This window comes from Lynx canadensis, chromosome A1, assembly GCF_007474595.2.
Source record: "Lynx canadensis isolate LIC74 chromosome A1, mLynCan4.pri.v2, whole genome shotgun sequence".
Lineage (NCBI taxonomy): Eukaryota > Metazoa > Chordata > Mammalia > Carnivora > Felidae > Lynx > Lynx canadensis.
In genome coordinates, this window is record NC_044303.2 from 207,076,465 (window position 1) to 207,097,101 (window position 20,637).

The 20,637-nt window shown below is 39.8% G+C and overlaps 1 protein-coding gene across 8 annotated transcripts in view; it reads left to right on the forward strand.

The window, feature by feature from the left end:
• Positions 1 to 299: 299 nt before the first annotated feature.
• Positions 300 to 20,637, forward strand: part of TTC33 (tetratricopeptide repeat domain 33) — a 40,396-nt gene continuing 20,058 nt past the window's right edge. For 2 of the 8 annotated variants that reach the window (XM_030330721.1, XM_030330727.1), the window contains exons 1-3: positions 426 to 647; positions 2,397 to 2,466; positions 5,114 to 5,335. In XM_030330721.1, coding sequence (XP_030186581.1) covers positions 5,115 to 5,335 — 221 coding nt within the window. In that variant the 5' untranslated portion in view covers positions 426 to 647; positions 2,397 to 2,466; position 5,114. The other 6 variants (XM_030330722.1, XM_032594516.1, XM_032594518.1 and 3 more) reach the window with 5 other exon arrangements.

Genomic DNA, 20,637 nt, shown 5'->3' on the forward strand with positions numbered 1-20,637 from the left:
CAGGATCCCATTTTAATGCTATGAATTCCCGCCCAAGTCCTTCTCCCCGACCCCCGTTTGTTTTACCTCGCGACTGAACGAGTCCCGCAGTCTCACGGGGCCTGATTTTGACTGCGCGCACCTCAACCTGCGCAGCCGCAGTTTCCCGCGCTCCGGCACTGCCGTCGTCCGCGCGCCTGACGCCCCCGACTGCTGCTAGAGGGCGCTCCGGGTCCGGGTGGCCCGGACTACAGATCCCAGAGGGTAATGGGGGTGGAGGCTACCGCAGCGACTTCTGGGATTTGTGGTCCCGGGAAAGGGACTGGCCGACCTTAAGGGCTTTGAGAGTCGCCTCTTTCCTACCCGCTTCTCTGAGCGGTTCCGACGCCTCGGGTCGGCCAGGCCAGTTTCTTGAGAGACCTGGCATCAAAGGCAGGCAGGTAGGAGGCCGGGCATGTTAGTTTCCGCTTCCGGTCGGTAAAGGGCAAGCACAATGTAAACACGGGACCAGGGGAGTGGTCATTAGGTAACTGAGGGTACGCTGACCGTGGTGGAAGCCCAGGAAGAGGAGGAAAACGAGGCTGGTGGGTCTTGTGGTTAGGGGAGAAAGGACCTTCAGAAGTCGGAGTTGAGACGCGACGGAGGTGCGGCAGAGCCGGGACGCTAAGGTTGGTCTTTAGGGACGAGCATTTCTAGGGGTCGGGCCCTCCCTTACACCAAGGCAGGAGCAGCTTCCGCGTTTCCACGGCGGCGGGTGAGGCTTTGACCTTCCCTTAACGGTGGGAGGAGCGGAACCGAGCTTGCTTCCCACCTCTGGTTGAGCGTGTCTGCAGCTGCTGGCGGCCTGGTGGACTCGCGGGGGACGTCCAGGACAGCCTTTATGAGCTTCGCATATCTTTATTGTTTTGGAAACGAGAGGAACTTAGTAATACAAGTTTCTCTCGCGCGGTGACATTTTCGGGTAAATTGCTTCTTGAATCTCTCGCCTCTGAATACATCCCGATACCCGAAGGATCCTGCTTTGATTTCCTAATGGTGTTCATCTAGTGGTTTCTCGCCTTAGGTGCTGCCTCCTCCTATGCAGTGAAGACAGGCATTCTCGGTTTGTGGTTGGATAAACTGTCCAGCCGACAACAGTAACTGAATGCCTACTGTAGAGATCATTGAACCAGCAAAAGAATTTAGAACACAACATTGTTGTTTAGAGTTTCATGGCATTCATTAACTATGATTCTATGTAAAATGAATTTATGTTTCATGAGTTTAACGTGAAACCTCTGTGAGTATGGTTTACCCATATGGTTTCTTATCCGGGTGAAAAAACGTGAAGGCTAAGATGTTGGCGCCTTGTGCATCTAACTATAGATTCAGGAAAACCTTATTTATAAGAAGCTTTAATTTCATGTTCAGATATCCTTAGAGGAACAGCAAACTGGTACTAATTAAGATACCTTAATACCTGAGTATTAAGTTTTTCAGGATAGAAACTGTTTTGCATGTGTCCTAGGACTAACCCGACTTTTATTTTTGAAAACCTGTCAGCCTCCCCTCCAGGAAGCCTCAAGAGTCTCCACTGAAGTCATAGTATCCTTTTTTGTTTACTCTCCAATAGCACTTATCCTGGAGTGGATTGACTATACCCTTGTCTCCAGACAGTTGAAGAAAATACAAAACTGTGCTAATGGCCCTTGGTAACAGATTCGGTGGATTTTAACCTCAGTGGCCCTTGATACTGTTTGGTATCTTTATTCATCCCTTATTGTTGATTTTCCTATCTTCCCATTCTCTCTAGTGACTCAGAACTTTTCTTCTCAAGTACTCAGATCTGTTTCTTTTCCCTTTACTTGGAGCCAATGACTAGCCACCTATTTCTCTGGGAAATTTGAAGCTTGGGGTATGAAATCCTTCATTGTCTTTTCCCTCTACCCCTGAACTTGTCTGTACTTTTCACTCAGTATGAACTCTTGTCTGAGAGGAATGTATTCTTTTCACTCTCTTCAAGGCTAAACTTGTCAGTTACTAGCAGTCATCAGGCCTTTTATACCCTGTAACCTCATTCTCTCCTGATCTCCACAGCCTCTGGTCTCTAGAAGAGCTTAAAGCATTTGTGGAGGAAAATGGCAGAAACACCTGAGGCGGTGTTGTGCATGGCTTTTCACACATGCTTGAGAACCACCATCTGGGGACTTAGCCTATACCTGTCTTTGACATTTAGAACAATGGTTCAGGTTGGAGATAGGGGATGGTAATGGGAGTCTGATTACCCATTAATTTTTAAAAAATATATTTGGGTCTCTCTGTTCCTTTTTCCTTTCCTCGCCACCTTAAACCCTGCTTCCAATAATATATAGACCTGACTGATGATTTCTAATGTAATTTGACATTAGTGAATACACCAGACTTTCCTCTGTTAACAGGGTTCCCACAGTACCTGGTTCCTCACACTGCTGCTTTAGGAACAGAGTTCATTTGGAAACTTGAAGGCAGGTAATGTAGTCATCCTCATTCTTGTCACTTTTAGGGACAGTCATAAATACAAGAGTTCTTCTTGATATCCTGATGTCTTATGAGACCTTCCTAATGATTTATTTTCTGACATTGTTTTCATTTTGTGCCTCTGGCCTTCTTTTCCATAGTAACCACACTTCATTTTCAGCCATTTCTTGGTTCTTCCCCTAAGTTACTTATAGTCATCTTCAAACATAGGAAACTCATTCTTCTCTATTATAACGGGTCTGGGTAGAGAGTCTGCCATTATCCTGATTTCCTAGTATAGCTTATAATACATTACTACTCTGCGTTGTTTTTTGTTGTTTTTTTTTTTAAATAATCCCTGCTCCAGGGGAGAATATGTGGTTCACCCATATCTGCTTGTGCATTTCTTGATCACAATAATTTATTGAGACTTCCTTGTATTCATTAGAAACTTAGGCACATGACCTATAATCTTCTCATCCTTACAAGTTCTGCCATTATCTTAGGCCTTTCCATGTGAATTATCTCATAGTCACCTTTACTTTTTTGTCCCCTCCCTTCTATTGATTACTTATATTTCATTTCAGCCATGTGCCTCAGTGATGAAGACCTTGACACCTGGTAGAACTTATTCATTATTTCGTTTCTCTTCTTCCTTTACTCCTCGAATGCCCATTATTTGATAATTTTATAAAAACATCTGCTTCATTGCTTTTCTTTATCCCCCTGGTTGATTACTCAGTTGATCATAATCTCTTTGGAGTTATGGAGTCCCTTGAGAATGGAATGAAAGTTTAGACACTCTTCTCCAGAAAACACACAGACATAACAGAAATTTATATGCCTTTCCAGGAGTTTCTCAGTATCTTTAAGCTCATCCATATAATTAGTAAGAGTTCTTGGATGTCATCATAAATTCCTTCTCTAAATAAATACTTGTTGAATGCTTTTATGGTTTTCTTTAATTTTGTTCCATCAATTGTCCTTTCTTATCCTTTACATTTGTGTATCATTGCTGATATACAAAACAGTTTAACATTTGTTATTTAAAAATTTTTTTTAGTGTTTTATTTATTTTTGAGAGAGAGAGGGCCAGAGGGCCAGAGGGGAAGAGGCAGAGAGAGAGGGAGACACAATCTGAAGCAGGCTCTAGGTTCTGAGCTATCAGCACAGGGCCCAGAGTGGGGCTCGAACCCACGAACTGTGAGATCATGACCTGAGCTAAAGTCAGGTGCTCAACTGACTGAGCCATCCAGGTGCCCCTAACATTTGTTATTTTTTTAGATTTACCCAATAGTTCTGTGAATTAAGTTATATACCAAGTTTGACTCTTAAAACTTTTTATTGTGAAAAATTTCAAACGTGTATGAGAGAGGAAAGTACAAGGAATCCTATGTGCATATCACCTAACTGTATCTATTATCAACTCAGAGCAATGTTTTCATCTGTATTTCTCCTGTGTTGTACCCTGCCGCCTCTGGTGATCACTTTGAAACAATTTCTAGATATCATAGGATTCCATGTGAAATATTTTAGTATACATTCCTAAAAGATAATAGTACTGTAATTATGTTTTAGCAAGAATGCTTATCTTTTTGTTATAAACATAATTACAGTACTATTATCAGACCTTAAAAAATAGCAGTAATTTTTTAATACCATCAAGTATCAAATCAGTGTTCCGATTTTCCCTATTATTTCCTAAATGTTTCCTCCCAATTGGCTTGCTTGAATCCAGAGCTAAACAAAACCCATGCATTATATTTGGTTATTAAATCTTTGAAGTCTCTTTTTACCTCCATCTTTCTCTGTCTCTCTCTCTCTCTGTCTCTCTGTCTCTCTGTCTCTCTCTCTCTCTCTCTCTCTCTCTGCTTTCCTGGAAGTTTATTTCCTGAAGAAACCAGTTTTATTTTTTAGTTTTTGTTATTTGCTGTCTGCATCTCTGGCATGTTATTTAGCACGCTCATCTGCATTCCGTATTTTCTATAAACTGGTAGAATTTGTTAGACTTGATCTGATTCAGGATTAATTTTTGGCAAGGATACTTCATGGGTAGTATGCCACTTCCAACAGGAGATACTTACTGACCAGTTGTGTTCCTTTGTGATGTTAGCACCCTTTGTTGATTATTGCCTTGATCCATTATTTAATTAAGAGTTTAAAAAGTGGTGACAGTTAAGCATCTGACTCTTTTTTTTCTTTTAATGTTTTATTTTTCTTTTTGAGAGCGAGTGTGAGCAGGAGAGGGGCAGAGAGAGAGGGCAATAGAGGATCCAGAGTGGGCTCTGAACTAATAGCAGAGAGCCCAATGATGGGTTCGAACTCATGAATGGTGAAATCCTGACCTGAGCCCAAGTTGGACGCTTAGCTGACTGAGCCATCCAGGCTCCCCAAGTGTTTGACTCTTGATTTCAGCTCAGGTCAGGATCTCACAGTCAGTTGTGAGATCAAGGTGTGAGATCGAATCCTGCCTGCTTGGAATTCTCTTTCTCCCTTTCCCCGTCCCCTGCATGTGTGCTCTCTCAAAACAAAACAAACCAAAACAACAACAAAAAAACTGGTGACAGTCTGATTCTCTTATCTGTCTTCACCTATCATTTGTAATACTTCTCTAAAGGCCAAATTTGAATTTTAAAGTTGTTTGTTTGTAATTTTCCAGAATGGCTTCCTTTGGATGGAAGAGAAGAATTGGGGAGAAGGTCTCAAAGGTCACTTCACAGCAGTTTGAAGCCGAAGCTGCTGATGAGAAGGATGTAGTTGAGAATGAAGAAGGGAGCTGGCTTCATGCGGTTAAACGCAGGAAAGAAAGTCTCCTCGAGGGCTGTGTTGAGAAAAGTAAGCAGCTGAAGGATGAAGGAGCCAGTTTGGTTGAAAATAAAAGGTATGTTTTTGGAGTTTTCTTACAGAGAACAGTTTACATTTCTGACTGCCAGTAATGAGATGAAGAGTTATGAATTCTATAAATTTATGTTTTAAAAATCTGATCTAGGTGCTAAATTCATCAAATAAATAAGTTTTAAAGACATATTTCAGCATTCCCATGGAATCTGAAAGTTTGTAGAAGAGTCTTCAAGATACTTGTAATGTCTGCTTTTGCCATCATTTTTGTTCTGTCTAAATAAGGGTATATGCTAAATGAAATGTAATGCAAATTATTGCTTGATAGGAGATAGTTTAATTTCTGGAATCTTTCTCTTTGTGTTATTATATACCAGATATATTAGATGTTTCTTGAAGGGTTTTGAGGACATGTACTTTTTTGTTTTTTTAAATAGATGTTCAGTTATCCTTTGCCATTGGCTTTTATATACTTCAGTAAATATGGTTGGTGCACAGGAATTTGACATTAGTTTCATTTATCCTCAGCCTTATCCTCAGCTAAGCTCTTATACTTTTCTGTTTACCCTTTACCCTTTTCTTTTTTCCTTTTTTCCCTTTCCTCTTTTTCCCTTTTTTCCCTTTCCTCTTTTTCCTATTCTCTTATTCCTTTTCCCCTGCCTCTGCTTAGGTCTTTCAGTGGGACCAAAAATCATTCTTTCACAAATCAGTGGGGAGAGGACCCATTGGTTAGTAGATTGTGTAGAAAAAGCTAGAAGTTTATATATGGGAAAACACAGTTCTATATGTAGGAAAATAAAATACATAGGAAAACAAAATATATATAAAAAATGTATCTAATACCACATACAAAGATGGACTCCAGAGAGATAGAAAATCTCAGTGTGAAATGTAAAACTACACAGTTAACGAAAGAAAATATAGAAGGGTAGCTTTATAACCTAGAGGCAGGAAAAGACTTTTTTTTTTTTTTTTTTTGAAGTTTATTTATTTATTTAGTTAGTTAGAATGAGAGAGAGCATGTGTGCATGCACAGGCAGGGGAGGGACAGAGAGGAGAGACAGAATCCCAAGCAGGTTCCTCGCCATCAGCACAGAACCTGATGCAGGACTTGAACTCACGAACTGTGAGATCATGACTTGAACTGAGATCAAGAGTTGGACGCTTAACCAACTGTGCCACCCAGGTGCCCCACAACATTTTTATTTTTTAAAATTTCAGTTCTATATTAGAGTCGAAAGAAGCTCAACCCCCCCCCATATTTCCTCTTATCTAGACTCAAAATTTCCAATAATTGCTTTATTTAGTTATCTTTCTGTACGTAAATATGCACACACTGACATACATAGTTGTATGTTTCCAGTTTTTTTGGTGATGTATTTGAAAATAAGTTGTAAACATAATGACACCTCTCTCCTAATTTAGCATGCTTCTTATAAGAATAAGGATATGCTTGGGGCTCCTGGCTGGCTCCCTTGGTGGAGCATGTTGCTCTTTATCTTGATCTTGGTCATGAGTTCAAGCCCCACATTGGGCATGGAGACTACTTCAAGAAAGAATAAGGAAATTCTTTTATTAAACACAATAACTGTTAACTCTATGAATGTTAACATTCCTATAAACTAATATGCAGCCCATATTTAGTTTTTTCTAATTTTCACTGAAACGTCATTTACAATATTTTTTAAAAACCAGGATCCAATCAGAGTTCATACGTTTCATTTGGCGATTATATCTCTTTAGTGTTTATGTAGGTCCTCTACTGTATCCCCCATGATAATGACTTTTTGAAGAGTCTAGACCAATTTTCTATTTGATTGTTCCTTTATGGATGTCATTTAACTTGTTTCTCTTTCTCACATGTTTCTTGTAAACTGAAGTGTGGAGGTTTGATTTAGATTCTGAGTAACCTTTTTGGCAAGAATACTTAAGAGTTATGTTTGTGCTTTCTATTGCATCATATTGGGAGATGAATGACAGCAGGTTGTTAGCAATGCGGCTGTTTGAAAGACATCATGCCTGTGTCAGTTTGCTGTGTTTAATATCTGCTGAAAGTCGTATTTTTATAAAATTTTGAAACATTTATCCTTAGTGAAGGAAATACATCGTATTAAGAGAATTAATCAGCATGAGGACTATTGTTTTATTTGCACTATGGATATGATTTTGAGAAGATGTATGGTCAGCAGTAGTATCTGAATAGGTCTTTGTTTAGGACAGAATATTCTTCAGATCATCCAGAGATCTAAAGTCAGGTCTGTGTGCCTTTGGTATCTTCCATGTGATAAAGAAGAATTTGAGAAATTAAAAGAAGTAGTACTGAGCAAAAAGCAATTTTCTTTTCTTTGTTCTTTTTTTCTTCTTTCTTAATTAAATTTTGTCAGGGTGGTTATAAGATTCCTTGTTAATCATTTTTTAAAAAATATTTTTTAACATCTATTCATTTTTGAGAGTGAGAGAGACAGAGCATGAGCAGGGGAGGGGCAGAGAGAGAGGGAGACACAGAATCTGAAGCAGGCTCCAGGCTCCTAGCTGCCAGCACAGAGTCCGCTGTGGGGCTCGAACTCACATACTGCGAGATCGTGACCTGAGCCGAAGTCGGATGCTTAACCGAGTGAGCCACCCAGGCACCCCCTTGTTAATCATTTTTGTCATGAATGAGTCAGAGTTGAGGAAGCAGCATTTTAGTGTCTAGGTCTGTTTTTATTTTAGATTCTTGGAGTAGTCTTTTATTACTATATTTTAATATAAGATATCAAAAGGTGCCTAAACTATAGTATGTTAGCACCTCAAATTGGAAATGAGATAGAAAATAAATAACAGTCAAGGACAATTAACAGCTTAACAGTCTAGTGTTACTTTGTGAATTCTCATTTGTGGTATTTTAGCCATAAAAACTTTTTCTTTTGTAGAACTTTGCAAGATTGACCATTCTGTCTTAGTCAGAAGAAACCAACTATAAATTTTCCACATTTATGAAATCATTTGCAGAACATCCATAAAACATCTTTAGAAATTCCTGTAAATGCCTGTTAAAAGTTCATTAACTTTGTTTTTGCCTTTTTCTCTAGACCACACTAGTGCAGAAGGGAAAAGCTATTCACTTATTGCCATGGGAGTCCCTGTGAATTTCCTGTGGTGGAGGAGAGCTATCCACTGTGTAGATAAACAAAATAACTCTTGTTTTCTGCCTGCATGTCAAAACATTGAGTCATTTCACCAAAATCAGCTGGGTTGGATGCTTTATTTTGAATGGAGAACACGGTGAGATGATTAAGTTTTTTGCTGGTTAGCATTTGTTTTGGAGTATACATACACAGCTTAGGAGAGAACTAAACAGAATAAAAAGAATCTAGTGGAATTGAACAGTTTGGCTACTCTATGCCAAAACTAAATAAAAATAATACTTTAAAAATATCTGAGATAAAAAGCATACATGAGATAATGTTAAACGTCATTTAAGTAATATGAGGAATAAAAAAAATAAGGAGGGACAGTGAAGCTAAATTAAACAACAATAACCACAACCCCCCCAGTCCCTGTCTTTGAATCAACTTAATCTTTAAGCATTCTCATTTTTACTACATTTTAGTCACACCAGCCTTCCTTGGGTTTTTGAACACAGTTCTGATACAGTTTTGTCTCCTGACACCTCTGTCTGAAAAGTTCTTGTCTTCTGTTTTCTGATGTCTGTCTTCTTGTCGTTCTGATCTCTGTGCACATGTTTTCATCTCTGTGAGCCCCTCTCTGGGCATCCAGTTGGAAGTAGTACCCCCAGGTCCCCTTGGTCTTTAATCACGTGAACCTTTTTTGTTAGCATTTCTCCCTTTTTGAAGTTACCTTATACACTTATTTAGCTATTTGCTCATATGTTATCTGTTTCTCTTCTGTAGGAATGTGAGTTCCAGGACAGTAGGGACTTTGTGTGACTTTTCTATAATATCTTCAGCACTTAGAACAATTAATTTGTGGCACCTACCAGACCCCCAGTCAATATATGTTAAATATTTATAAAACTACATTTTATTTGCTATATTGTGGCCAAATAGGTGTTTTGTGGGTTAACTACCATTTGTTTAATTATATCTATAGGAATATACATTTGTAAAAAATATTTATTTATTTTGAGAGAGGGAGCATGTGCATGAGCAGGGAGAGGGGCAGAGAGAGGAGGGAGAGAGAATCCAATCCCTGTCAGCGTAGAGCCTGATGTGGGGCTCAATTTCACGAACTTTGAGATCATAATCTGAACTGAAATCAAGTTAGATGCTTAAGGACTAAGCCACCCAAGCTATAGGAATGTACATTTTTAAACTCCAAATTAGAACACAGTATTTTATTTTTTATTTCATATCCCAGCCACAAAGGGCCTTTGGGATTAGAAGTTTCCTACCCTCCTCTTGCATGAGAATATGGCACTTGAGGATCATTGCTCTTTTCTGAGTCTCATTTCTTTCCTCATAACCCACACTTCTCCCTATTATATCATCCTCTGGGAAACCAGATGGATCCTAGTGTCTTGCTGAATTCAGGAGCTGGAGACGGGGTTTTAGAGAGGCTAAGGCAGCTAGAAGTTGTGGAGCAGACTACCAGAGAAGAGGGGGCTCCTCAGAGGAAGTGCTCTAGAAATCTGTACGAGGTCCCCTGTATTTGTTGAACGTTAAGCCATTCAGCTATGGGGGATATTCCACAAGTCCAGCAAACTGACTGGGGAGTTGTAAGCTGAATCATTCCAGAGTTCATACAGGGCAGAGAGACATTCAAGCTTCATCCACAGAGTGGAGAGTCTTTGGTGGTCACCGGTGACATTCACTAAAGTCCCCAAAGGAGATACGCCATACTAGAACAACTATACTATCCCTGGAGGGAGGGGTATGATAGACCTTCCCTAGCAGAGCTCAAAAACAGGTTTTGAAAGGTTTCAACTCATATAGAAGTTATTTAAATGCCTGCCAGAGTAGTCAAAAATTTCCAGTCAGCTGCATAACATTTACAAATAGCTAGAATTTGGTGAAAAATTACTAGACATGCTGAGGAGGAGAAAATTGACTTGTAAACAGGAGAAAAATCAACTGACAGAAACAGATTCAGAAATAAGATAGATGATGGAAATAGCAGATGAAGACTTTACAGTGGTAATATAACTGTTCAGATACTTAAAAGGAAACATGAACCTCATCAGGAGTGAAATGAAAGATAAACAAATGGCACATCTAGAGGTGAAAGATACAGTATCCAAAATAAAAATACACTTAATGGTATTAACAGCTATGCTAGTTGAGTCCTTTGACAAGCAGATGCCAAGAGCAGATTAAGTATGCAAAGATTTTATTAGCGGAAACATCTGAATGAAAGAAAATGGGAAGGGAGCTGGGTTATTTGGGAGAGCCATCAGACCACGGTGTCTGACCCGTAGTGAAAGAGAAAAAGAAGGATATTTGAGTGGAAGCATCTTAGGCAAGACCTTGGGTACTCTTCCAAGTCCAGGTCATCTATAAGGGAAGTCCCATGGCCTCCAGCGAATGGGCCCATCTTACTGTCACCTGCTATTCTCAGTCAGTGGGGGGAACAGCCCATGGGAAACATCCTTGCTGCAGATGTGGCTGTGGATTTCAAAGTGTAGCAGCGGAGGTGAAGGTCTAGTTAAGGTAATAGGATGACATTTTTAAGGTTCTGAAAGAAAATAAAATTATCGGCTTAGAATTATATATGCCACAAAAAATATCTTTCAAAAATAAAGGCAAATGCGCCTGGGCAGCTCAGCCAGTTAAGCGTCCAGCTCATGATTTCAGCTCAGGTCATGATCTCACGGTTTGTGAGATTGAGCTCCGCGCAGGGCTCTGCACTGACAGCATGGAGCCTGACAACAGGGATTCTCTCTCCCTCTCTCTTGGCCCCTCCCTTGCGCTCTCTCCCTCTCTCTCAAAATAAATAAACTTAAAAAATTAAAATAAGGCAAAATAACTTTATCAAACAAAAGCGGAAGTAACTCATTGCCAGTAAGCCTACGCTTCAAAAAATATTAAAAGAAACTCTTCAGGGGGAAGAAAATGGTATGAAATGAAATTTGTATCTAAACAGAACAATAAGGGGGCACCTGGGTGGCTCAGTTGGTTAAGCGTCCAACTTCGGCTCAGGTCATGATCTTGAGGTTTGTGAGTTCAAGCCTTGTGTCAGACTCTGTGTTGACAGCTTGCTCAGAGCTGGAGCCTGCTCCAGATTCTGTCTCCCTTTCTCTCTGCCCCTCTCCCACTCACATTCTGTCTCTGTCTCTCTCAAAAATAAATAAACATTAAAAAAATTTTTTAAACAGAAGAATAATGGGTGCTAGAAATGATAAATAAACATGGGTAAGTATGAAGACTTTTTAAGTTTTAGAATTCTTTTAAAGGATAATTGATTTTAAAAAACTAGCAACATGTTCCTCAAAAAACTAAAACTAGAACTACCCTACGACCCAGTGATTGCATTACTAGGCATTTATCTAAGGGATACAGCTGTGCTCTTTCGAAGGGACACATGCACCCCCATGTTTATAGCAGCACTATCAACAATAGCCAAAGTATGGAAAGATCCCAAATGTCCATCGATGGATGAATGGATAAAGAAGATGTGGTATATATATACAATGGAGTATTACTCGGCAATCAAAAAAAGAATGAAATCTTGCCATTTGCAACTACGTGGATGGAACCGGAGGGTATTATGCTAAGCAAAATTAGTCAGAGAAAGACAAATATCATATGACTCCACCCATATGAGGACTTTAAGAGACAAAACAGATGAACATAAGGGAAGGGAAACAAAAAGAATATAAAAACAGGGAGGGGGACAAAACAGAAGAGACTCATAAATATGGAGAACAAACTGAGGGTCACGGGAGGGGTAGTGGGAGGGGGGAATGGGCTAAATGGGTAAGGGGCACTAAGGAATCTACTCCTGAAATCAGTGTTGCCCTATATGCTAACTAATTTGGATGTAAATTTACAAAAATAAATAAAATTTAAAAAATAAATTAAATAAACTGGCAACATATTAGAGATTTATTACGTGCAGAAGTAAATACATGACAACAGTAGTAATTGAGCAGGCAGAGGTTAAAGGAATTATATTGCTACTAGGCTCTTATAGTATATGTGAAGTAGTATAGTGTTATTTGAACCTAAACTCTAGAGCAACCACGAAAAATAATAGGAAGAAGGTCATAAGCCAAGGGTGGAGATAAAATGAAACATTGGAAAGTGAAATTTTTAAAAAGTACCATTTACAGTACCATCCCCAAACAAAATTATTAGAAAAAAATTCAACAAAATATGTATAAGAACTGTACATGGTAAACTATGGAACATTGGTAAGAAAAATTCAAGGAACTGAGATAAATATATACATGTATATCTATACATATTTGTATTGTATATGTATATTCCATACACATATACACACATGTATATATTTATACACACATACATGCATCTATTTACACACACATACATATAGATGTACATATTTATACACATATATACACATATATGTATATATTTATACATACACATATACACACACACACATATATATATACCCAGTTCATGAATCAGAAGATGACGTTCTGTTAAGATGTTAGTTCTCCCCGGGGCGCCTGGGTGGCTCTGCCGGTTGAGCATCCGACTTCGGCTCAGGTCATGATCTCACGGCTTGTGAGGTCGAGCCCCGTGTTGGGTTCTGTGCTGACAGCTCAGAGCCTGGAGCCTGTTTCAGATTCTGTGTCTCCCTCTCTCTCTGCCCCTAACCCACTCTCATTCTGTCTCTGTCTCTCTCAAAAAGAAATAAGCATTAAAAAAAAAAAAAAGATGTTAGTTCTCCCCAAATTGAGCTGTAAACTCGATGCAGTTCCCATCAAAACCCTACCAATCTTGATTTTGTAGTAATTGACAAGCTTATGCTAAAATTTATGTGGAAATGTGAAGAATCTAGACTGGCCAAAACAATTTTACATAATAAAAAAGACTTAGAGAACTTACGCTACTTTATTTTGTCACCATGTTTTTAATTTTATTTTTGTTTTTAGAAGATTCGCTTTTTTTAAAGCGTATTTATTTATTTTGAGAGAGAGAGAGTGGGGGAGGGGCAGAGAGAGAGAATCCCAAGCCAGCTCTGTGCTAATAGCACAGGTCTCACTCTCACGAACTGTCATCACCACATTCTTGAATGCTGTACCTGTATAGTTTTAGTGTAAGAATGGACATCTGCAGATCATAAAGAATATAAAATACAGAAATGACTCGCATTTATGCAGTGAATTGATCAAAGTTAAAGCTTCTGGTTATCAAAAGGCATAATTAAGGAAATGGAAAGTCAGGCCACAGACTGCAAGAAAATATTTATAATACATATATCTGACATAAGACGTTTTCCTAGGCTATGTAAGGCGCTCTCACAACTCACTGGTAAGACACTATCCAATTAAAGAGTGGATACAAAATTTGACCTGAAGCTCTACAAAAGAAGATAGACGAATAGCCAGTAAGCACATGAAAAGCTGCTCAGCATGATTAGTCACCAGAAAACTTCACATTCAAATCACAGCATACTAGTACATAACCACTGGAATGGTAAAATTGAAAAGACTGGCAATATCAAGCAAGGATGTGGAGCAACTCAAAGTTTCATATATTGCGTATGAAAATGTGAAATAGTTTCACTACTTTGGAAAACAGTCTGGCTGTTTTGTGAAGTTAAACATACACCTTACCATACAATCCAGCAGTCTGCTCCTTCCTAGATATTTATTCAGGAGAAAGGAAAACATATATTCACTCAAAGGCTTATCTAACAATGTTCCTAGTAGTTTTATTCCTAGTGCTCATGAAATGGAAACAGTCAAAATGTCCATCAACAGGTAAATGGATAAACAACTTTTTGTGTATCCATCCAGTAGTATCCTATGGAATAATGAAAAGGAATGATTGATGCATCCAGAATTACTATGCTCAGAGAACGAAATCGGAAAGAGTGCACACTATCTAATTTCATCTGTGTACATCTCTTTAAAGACACATCTAATCTATAGTGACAATCCTATTGAGTGATGAAAAGGAAGGATTAATGCATCCAAAAATCAGTATGTTCAGAGAAAGAAGTCAGGAAGAGGGCATACTCTCTGATTCCATCTATGTACATTTCTAAAGACAAATATAATCTATAGTGACAGAATATCAGTGGTTGTCTGGAACCAGAAATTGGGGTGGGTTGACTGTGAAAGGGCATAGGGAACTTTTGTATTCTTTGTTATGATGGTTGTGGTATTTACATAAGTATACACATTAGTAAAAACTCGAAGAGTATGCTTAGAATGGGTACATGTTTTGTCATCTAAATTATACTCCAGTAAATTTGATTTAAAAAATCAGCCTTGAGTGCTTGATAAATGTAAAATAATTCTTTATTTGTTTCATTTATCTCTATGTTCAGGATATATTTTTGTTCTGTATTTGCTGTTATTTTGCAAGTTAATTGATACAATGATTTCAACTTCAAGAAGACTCTGACTCTGGATATTGTGTATTTGGGGGTCTCGATCATTTTATCACCATTTTATCACCCTGTTGGCCTTCTTAGTTACCTCCTGTGCTCTGGAAGCAGTGGCAGAAGTCCCCAGTCTTAATCTGGAAGCGGGGAGGGGAATTTCACAGTTGTGTGTATTCCCAGTTCTTGTGTTGGAATCTCTCCTCCTCAAGTTACCATCTTAAAGGTTGTAAAAAATCAAGTCGCCATTTTTAGGTTGGATTTTTTGTAAAATGATGACATGGATTAAGTACATCAAAATGTGGAAGAGCTTAAACTTGGCATGAGTACTAATCATTAGAGTGGTGGAGAAGTAGGGGTGCCTCTAGAGGAACCCCTAGAGGTTGAATGACAAGAGGAAGCTATTTCTACTTCCTAGGATACAAACTTTTGCTTCCTTGTGATTCCCTTTCTCTGGTCCGTCCTTCCTTCGTCTTTTTTACGCTTGATATTTTCTCATTTATTTAGCACTTAAAGGGTTGTTGAACAGTGAAATGTAGCACAATCCAAGTATGTTAATGTCACCCTTCCTTCAAAGGCAGCACAGTTCTTTAGCATTACAGAACCTCCTGCTGTCAGTTTACTTCATTAGTAACTAACTGTAACTACTCTTGGAAGACTTCAGTTTGCAATAGAATGGGTTTTAAGATCTGAAGTTCTACCTTACAGTGTTTATGATTCTTTGTAACCAAAATCTGGTGTATTCTTCTATCTAACCAGTAAGTAATTTTGACGCTTAACAGAGACAGTATTGTGAGTATAGTGGTTTAAGAGTGTGGAGTTTGAAGTCATTTTACCTCCCTTCAGATCATAGCTTTATCATTTCTATCTATATAACCTTTGGCAGATTATTAACTTTAAGTATTAATTTCCTCATATGTAAAATGGTGAGCCTTCTCTCATAGACTATTTGGGGGATTAAAAGGCAAGTTAATGTAAAGGAGATTAACATGGCACCTAGCATCTAGGAAACATTCAATAAATGTATTTCAGATATTATATTTTAGGATTTTATATGTGATTGGCACATTTCATGTAATATTAAGACTTTTTATGAGTTATTTTGTTCAGATGTCATTTTCTAGAATTGTTACTAACTGGGATATGCACCTTTTCAAGAGTTGCAGGGTGAGTCCCAACTTTGAAATGTTGGCTTTTAAGGTTTCAGCCACTAGATGGTGATATTTGATTATGTAGCTAAGTTCGATTTTTCTCTGTGGGAATTAGTGTGTATGTGTGTGAAGCAGAGATATCATTAGAATTTACCATGAATTTTGTCTCTTGTCTAGAAAAGTATACCTACCAAAACGAACATGAGGGCCATCTGGCCTTATGATAAGCATTTTACTGGCATCCGCATGAATCTAATGACTGATCTTCATTCTTCATTTTAATGTTATCTGTTCCTCTCTTTGGTTTCTTCTCACTGGTATACAAACATACCCTGATAACAACCATTTAAAAAGCTTTTCTTGACTCCTACCATTTCTTTGCTCCCCTTTCACCATAAACTCCATTCTTTTTTTTATGTTTATTTTTGAGAGAGACAGAGACAGAATGAGAGTGGGTTAGGGGCAGAGAGAGAGGGAGACACAGAATCGGAAGCAGGCTCCAGTCTCCGAGCTGTCAGCATGGAGCCCGATGCGGGGCTCGAACTCACGAGCTGTGAGATCATGACCTGAGCTGAAGTCGGTCGCTCAACCCACTGAGCCACAAACTCCGTTTCTTGATGAATCATCCTCTGGGTCCATTCCAGTCAGGTTTCTGTTCCCACTGGTCCCCTGAAGCCACTCTTGTTATATGACCTTCATGTTGTCAAATCCAGTCATCATGTCTCTGTTCTCATTTATTACTGTGCCTCTCGTCGTTCAGCATAGTAGACCACTGTCTTCCTAAATACACTGCTCTCTCATCTACAGAACACCACACTGATGGTTTTTCTTTTGTTTCACCGCCCACTTCTTAATCTTCTTTGCTTCCTGTTTTCTTGTCTTCATTTTCTAAATATTGGTGGGCCACAGTATTTAGAAAGTACTTCTCTTTTCTATGTCCATTTTTTCTCTTCTTAAACTTATATAGTCTCCTGCTTTCAGTGTGCCGTCTCTATACTGATGACTGCCAAATATGTCTGCAGTGCTATCTTCCCACCTGAATTCCAGACTCTTAAATCTCCAGTGCTTACTTTATACCCACTTGGATATCTAATTAGTATCTGAAACTTAACATGTCCTAAGCAGAGGTCTTGATTCCCCCCCCCCCCCCCCCCCCCCCGCTAAACACACACACACACACACACACAAATATCTGGTCTTTTTAGTCTTCCCCATGTCAGTAAAAGGAATCACTGTTTACCCAGTTACTTATGCCCAAAAGCCAGGGGTCAACTCTGCTGTGCATGTGCCATTACAGAGCTAATCAACCCCAGTCACCTCCAGCTCCCTGCCCTTCATGCTGTTCTTACGGCCATAAAGCCTGGGCGGCGGCTGCTGTTGTTACAGACCAACAGCCCCCGTTCATGGTGCTAACTGACAATCAAAGACCATCCATCACACCTTGACACTGGCCAGCTTGGACCTCTAGATGCTCAGACGGGACCGGGTTATGACTCTGTGGGGTAGAATTTGACGGATGGGAAACAGGGTATGGGAGGGAGCCTGCAGATAAATTCTTTTCCCTTCTTCCCCTCACTGGACAGTTTCCAAGGCACACAGGTTTTATACAGGCTTCTGAAAAAGTTCTACAAGATTAGCAGTCATCTGTTTGTTTTTTAAGCTGTTGCCAGCCTAGCAGATGCCTTGTATTTATTCTCCCTCCTTCCGGCCTCACTTCTTTTTCCCCTCACTCTTGCTTCCCTGGGATCCTACCCCCACAAAGTACAAGCTTAGGCCCCTGGGCTCTATTTCCCTGGGAACTCAAGCTAAGACATCATCCTGGATTTCCTTTCTTTTTTTTTTACTCTTCATATCCAGTCTAAGTTAGAGTGACTTTATTTTTTAAACATATTTTAAATCTTTTTTATCCTCTCCTCTGTTTTCGTGGCTGTCCTCCTAATCTAATCCCCTGTCATCTCTTACCTGCATCATTCAAGTAGTCTCCTAACTGCTCTCCCTGTGCTCCTTCTTACACCCCTACAGACCACTCTCTCTGGGCCTCACTGATTTTTTCAAGATGTAAAACAAGTCTGTATGTTTGTTGCACAAAAATTCTGCAGATTCCTCATCACACGTACAGTTAGAGCCGGGGCTTTGGGTCTACACCTCCCATTCCCCTTCCTCCTCCTCCATAGCCATGCCGGTTTCCTTTCATTTCCTCAAAACTTGGGGTGTTTGGCCCTCTCTTGGCTTGGGCTCTTCCTTTGTCTGGAGTGAACTTTCTCCAGATCTTCAATTAGCTGACCACTTTTGGTTAGTCAGATCGCAGCTCAGATGCCTTCCTAGAGAGACTTTTTCTGACCACATGTTCAGAGTAGCCATCCAGTGACCTCCCTTTCACATCCCCCGCTGCTTGTTTTTTTTTTTTTTTTTTAATCACACTTACCATATTTTAACTTAGGCTTGTTGTTTTTCCCTGCCTTCTTCCTGCCTGTGAACATTCTAGAATGTAAGATCTAGAAAAATGGTAGGGTCATTTTATATCTTGTTGAGTGCTACAGCCTCAGTACCCAGAATACTACCTGGGCCAGAGTAGATGTTTAATAAATGTTTATTAAATGAATAAGCTGATGACTATAGAGCTCATTAAACCTGAAGCTGTCATAAATTGGAAATCTAATTGGGAGCAAAGTAGTTAAACACTTTGACATTTCTGTCTGATAAATGAGTGTGCTAATTTATTTGGCTTGCTCACCAGCTGTTCCTTACCTCAGCATAGGGTATTGTCTCACCCTGCCCCTACGCAGGCCCTGCAGCCATTCTAGTTGCTTCCTGCCTTGGCTGGTTCCCCAGCACACTGTCAAGGTTGTCTTTAAACTGGCCAAGTCAGACTCTGGTCATTTATTAACCATAGTGACTTTAAACCAAGGTTTTATCTTTTAATGCTTCCTATCCGACAGCCGCAGCTGGGCTGTGTCTGTTCGGTGCGTTCCAAACTGAAGTTGAATTAAGAGATATGCTGTAGGAGCCATAAGAGACCATCGATGTTATTACGTGCCAGGCTTCCTGCGATCCCCAAATGGAGGACCTGGGCGGTGCCACCCTTTATTTGTAGGCCAGGGGAAGTCTGTCAAAGAGAGAAATGAAAAATGAGGGCGGAGAGGGAATTCAGTAAGCTTATGATAGTGAAGTAAGTGCCCACCGGTTGCTGCTTCTCTCTAGCCAGTGGAAAACAGCTCACGTGTTCCTTTAAACTTTTGCGTGTTTTGTGGGCAGAAAGCACTTTTCACTTAGCTGTGCCTCTGCTGCCGCCAATGCCAATGGCTTCAAAATAAAAGCAGCACGGTTTGGGGGGGTGCAGTGGACATTTACCCCCCTCAAATCTGTGTGCCTGTTTTTGCACATGTATATGTTTATATGTGTGTCTGTGTCAACATGCTGCCTAATGAAAAGAGGAAACAGAACTAGTGATGGTCAATGTCACTTCGAACTTCTTAGTTTACTTTGTACTTTGTGATAATGTAAGCAGCTTTGGGGTTGGAGGGCAGGGGTGGGGTAAGCCACCCTGTTTCTCAGCAGTAGTGCTGTTGGCATTTTGGGCACGACAGGCGTTTGGTGTTTGTCGGTCAGGGTGGCCCTCTGCCTTGCCAGATGTTAACATCCCTGAACCCTTGTCACTAGGCCTCCAGTGACAACCAAAAAGGCCTCCATAAATTGATATAAATGCCTACCTTGGGGTGATAAATGTTCCTGGTTGAGTTAGGCAGAAAATAGGGCTGAAAGTAAAAAGGATATTTGATAAATGTGACAGAAACAGTGGTTGGACCAAGTAGTGCAGGGGTTGGCAAACCACAGCCTGTTTTTATAAAGTTTTATTGGATGCAGACATGCACATTTGTGTAAGATGATGATGTGTATGATGACGTTCTGTGGCTGATTTTTGTGCTACAGCAGAATTGAGCAGCTGTGAAGGAGACTGTATGGTCCACAAAACCTAAAATACTCATGGACCTTTGCTGTGCTGACCTTGGTCTCTGGACCAGCTGCTTCCTCAAAAGCCACAAAGACTCCTGAAACCTCACACATCCCGGGGCTTTAAAGTCCTCTACCTAGAATTAAAAACAAAAACTTAATATTTATTTATTTTTGAGAGAGAGAGAGAGAGAGAGAGAGAGAGAGGCGCGCAGCGTGAGCAGAGGAGGGGCAGAGAGAGAGGGTAACAGAATATGAAGCAGGCTCTGGGCTCTGATCTGTCAACACAGAGCCTGATGTGGGGCTTGAGCTCATGAACTGCAAGATCATGACTTGAGCCAAAGTTGGACACTTAAATCGAATGAGCCACCCAGGTGCCCCTCTACCTAGAATTTTAATCTCTTGGTTCTTTCCACCCATATTCCTATTTCCCTTGTCTTGGGATTTCTTGTGATTTCTGTATCTGGAGTGGTAAGATGGAACAAAGTAAGAATTAAACTATTTCCTGCTTTTGTTGTAAGGTAAAATTTGTTTGTATTTCTTTCCATTTTTTTTTTCTGAGGTATTTTCATCATACTAGCTCTTGTCTCCTCTTTTCATGTCTTTCATGCTTTTCTTTGCTGTCTTTCAAGACTTCTTTTGGAGAAGGTAAGACAAATGAGGTAGATAGAATCTGGGATATTAGCACCTTCTGTGTGCCTGGCCATGTTCTGGGTGTTGT